The sequence below is a fragment of the Triticum aestivum genome, chromosome 7A (assembly GCF_018294505.1).
Source record: "Triticum aestivum cultivar Chinese Spring chromosome 7A, IWGSC CS RefSeq v2.1, whole genome shotgun sequence".
In the NCBI taxonomy this organism is placed as follows: Eukaryota; Viridiplantae; Streptophyta; class Magnoliopsida; order Poales; family Poaceae; genus Triticum; species Triticum aestivum.
In genome coordinates this window covers 122,955,474-122,958,009 of record NC_057812.1, presented here as the reverse complement: position 1 = coordinate 122,958,009, position 2,536 = coordinate 122,955,474, and the positions used below count along the sequence as shown (strand labels likewise).

The 2,536-nt window shown below is 43.4% G+C and overlaps 1 protein-coding gene across 2 annotated transcripts; it reads left to right on the top strand.

Moving 5' to 3' along the window:
* The first annotated feature begins 288 nt into the window (after window positions 1-288).
* LOC123150767 (uncharacterized) lies at window positions 289-2,089 on the top strand. Of its 2 annotated transcripts, none has more exons than XR_006475338.1 (3): window positions 289-484; window positions 1,339-1,503; window positions 1,597-2,089. XR_006475338.1 is itself a non-coding variant. In XM_044570598.1 (3 exons), exons 1-3 carry the CDS (start codon window positions 341-343, stop codon window positions 1,754-1,756), a joined length of 477 nt encoding a protein of 158 aa, XP_044426533.1. In that variant the 5' UTR covers window positions 289-340; the 3' UTR covers window positions 1,757-2,089. The 2 variants fall into 2 exon arrangements, 1 of the variants encoding a protein (XP_044426533.1); XM_044570598.1 differs by having other exon boundaries at window positions 1,331-1,503.
* The last annotated feature ends 447 nt before the right edge of the window (window positions 2,090-2,536 follow it).

The window sequence follows — 2,536 nt, the reverse complement described above, 5'->3', positions numbered from 1 at the left end:
ATAAAATAATTTTGAATAAAATAATTTACGAAAAAAAAACACCCAGGTTGTGACAAGTGACTCACTGCATGTGCATCATTTGTCACAACCTCGGAAGATGGAGTGATCTTTACAAGAAGTACTTTTTTTCGTGAGGAAAACAAGAAGTACTTCTTGGGTAGTGATTTTGGGATGGCTTCTTTTGTTGTGAAGCAGGCCCAAGAGGCCGGGCGGCCAGCCCATCCGAGTCTGTCCATCAAGAAGAGCTACAAAAAGAAAGGCAGCGGCTCTCGGCTGCCACAACAAAGACGAGGCCCCGGATCGATCGAGGAAGCAAGCAGCTGCACCCAAACCCTAGCCGATGCCCCCTCCTCCTCCTCCTCCGGATTCTTGCGGCGTGCGACGTGCCGGTGCCATGGCGCTGCGCTCTCCCTCCAGCACTTCGCGGCGGAATCTGGGACCCCCTTATTCGCCGCCGGCGGACTCTCTGACTCCCACCTCTCAGGTACCTAATTCCGCTCTCGTTCATTGGATCCACCTACTATGCCTGCAATTTGCTGCCCGACTGCCTTGTTCTGACTTTTATCACCAAATTAACCCCATCAAACGGGTTTTATGCTAGTAACAAATCAAATTATATGATGCGCCCCTGACCTTTTTCCCAGACAGTAAGAGAGATATAAATTTGCCTAATAATGGTGAATATTGCCACTGAAATATGTACAATAAGTGCCGGGTTGCAGAGTCTATCTTTGATTCATGTGCTAAATTTGTTACTTTTGCTTGAAAAAGTGGTGATAATTACTCAGTGGTTGGGCTTGGCCCCTGGCCCCGCTCGCATATTCACTACAATGTGGATTTGATGAACCCCTTTTATATGCACATAAATCTAAGATGAAAATTTTGGTACTTTTGCGGAGCAGTTTGAAAATTTTGGTGCTTTTGCAGAGTAGAGTAGTTTTTACTGAAGCAACCTGTAGTGGTTGGGCTCGGCCCTGGCCCCGCTCGCACATTGACTACACAGCGGATATGATGAACCGTTAATTCCATGATATGTGGGTGTTTGATTTACTTTGAGTGAAGAAGAGTATGCCATCCTTACGTTTTAGTTTCCCTTAGTGACTTTTTGTGGTTCTTCTGCTGTACTGTTGTTAAACCATTTCCCAAACCCACTCTAGTAGTATAAATTTGATAGCTTTAGACATACTGGTGACCAATCTTCTGAAAGTTTGATAGTATGGATTCTAGAAGGACTATTTGCAGCCATGCATGCTCTGTCCTTAGCATCTACTAACACGCAGGACTAGCTGCTTTAACTCATGTATCACTATCTCATAATTATCTAATTAAGCTTACCAGGGTGGATCCAGCAATGGAGCCAGAGCTGATGTTGCTAGGAAGACGAAGCAGGAGGCTAGCTGATCATTTGTTGGCAAAATTAGAAAAGGAGGGAGTGGAGATAGATGGCAAGATAACTAGTATTATTGGTGATGGGATAGGTAGAATCCAAGCTGATGCTGCGAGGTAATTAATTCTGAGGCACTACAACTTATTTGATTTGTTATAATCAAATGAAATGATCCTAGCATTAATACATCATGCACATCTTTTTTACAGGGAGCACATGAATGGACCAAAATGGAAGAGGATTAGACGGCTGCTCGCTATTGCATCTGCTGCTGTTGGTTTCGTCGTGGGTGTGAAATATGAAATGAATAGGTACCAAAAGGAATTTTCCAAGAGTAGGGGACAGATCTTTTGGCAGCTTAAAATATAAGCTGCATCCTCCCTAGCTTTTCTCATAAGCCGCCTCTCTTATTGGTTGGGGCTTTTAAAATAGTTATGGGATAACTAGTTTAGAAGTCTCAACAAATTTAGGGGACGATTTATTTATTAATCTGCAGAGAGGTAGCTTATTTTTTAAGCTGCCCAAAAGAACTGGTCCAAGCTTGTGGGTGCACTCTGTTTATGGTATGTAAAACCAAGTGGGCAATCTTAGGAAACTACTGTTGGCTAATTACTGTGTTTTTTGGCATGTATACTGGTAACACAATGTTGCGGCTCTAAGCTGTGTGGAGCAGGTGCTCCATTAAGTGTGGTAATTGAAGAAGGTGTGTGCGATGATTATCTGTGGACCGATTGTCATAATTTATGAAATAGTCCATAATATGACAATCAGATGGTGGTTTAGGATATGCATAATTTGTTTATTGAAATCATACATTGTCACTGTGTTGTCGTATATTGGAATCGTTAATTATACTGGCTTTGCCCCATGGGCTCTTCCCCAGATGGCCTTCATTGGTTACTCTTTTTTGTAAATGTTATTTTATTTGCCAGCCGAGCGTCCAAAGAAGTAATTCGGATGTTCATATTTGAACCTGATGCCCAGCCTCTCGTCCAACCATTTTACTTATAAAGGATGCTGGGGTGCTAGCCAGCCGCGTTCGCTCTGCTATGAATAGTGCAGCCAGCGCATTACTATCAGCAGTGCAGCAAGCGCGCCGCCCAAGTAAAAAAAGAGAGGGTTTCGTTCGCAAGGGAAGCGAGTGTGCAG

Bases quoted from the DNA above. Each gene is read 5' to 3' on its own strand.
- LOC123150767 (XM_044570598.1), top strand. From the start codon at position 341: ATGCCCCCTCCTCCTCCTCCTCCGGATTCTTGCGGCGTGCGACGTGCC. The intron at 485-1,330 runs GTACCTAATTCC...TATCTAATTAAG, and splicing joins CTCTGACTCCCACCTCTCAG to CTTACCAGGGTGGATCCAGC. The intron at 1,504-1,596 runs GTAATTAATTCT...TCTTTTTTACAG, and splicing joins ATCCAAGCTGATGCTGCGAG to GGAGCACATGAATGGACCAA.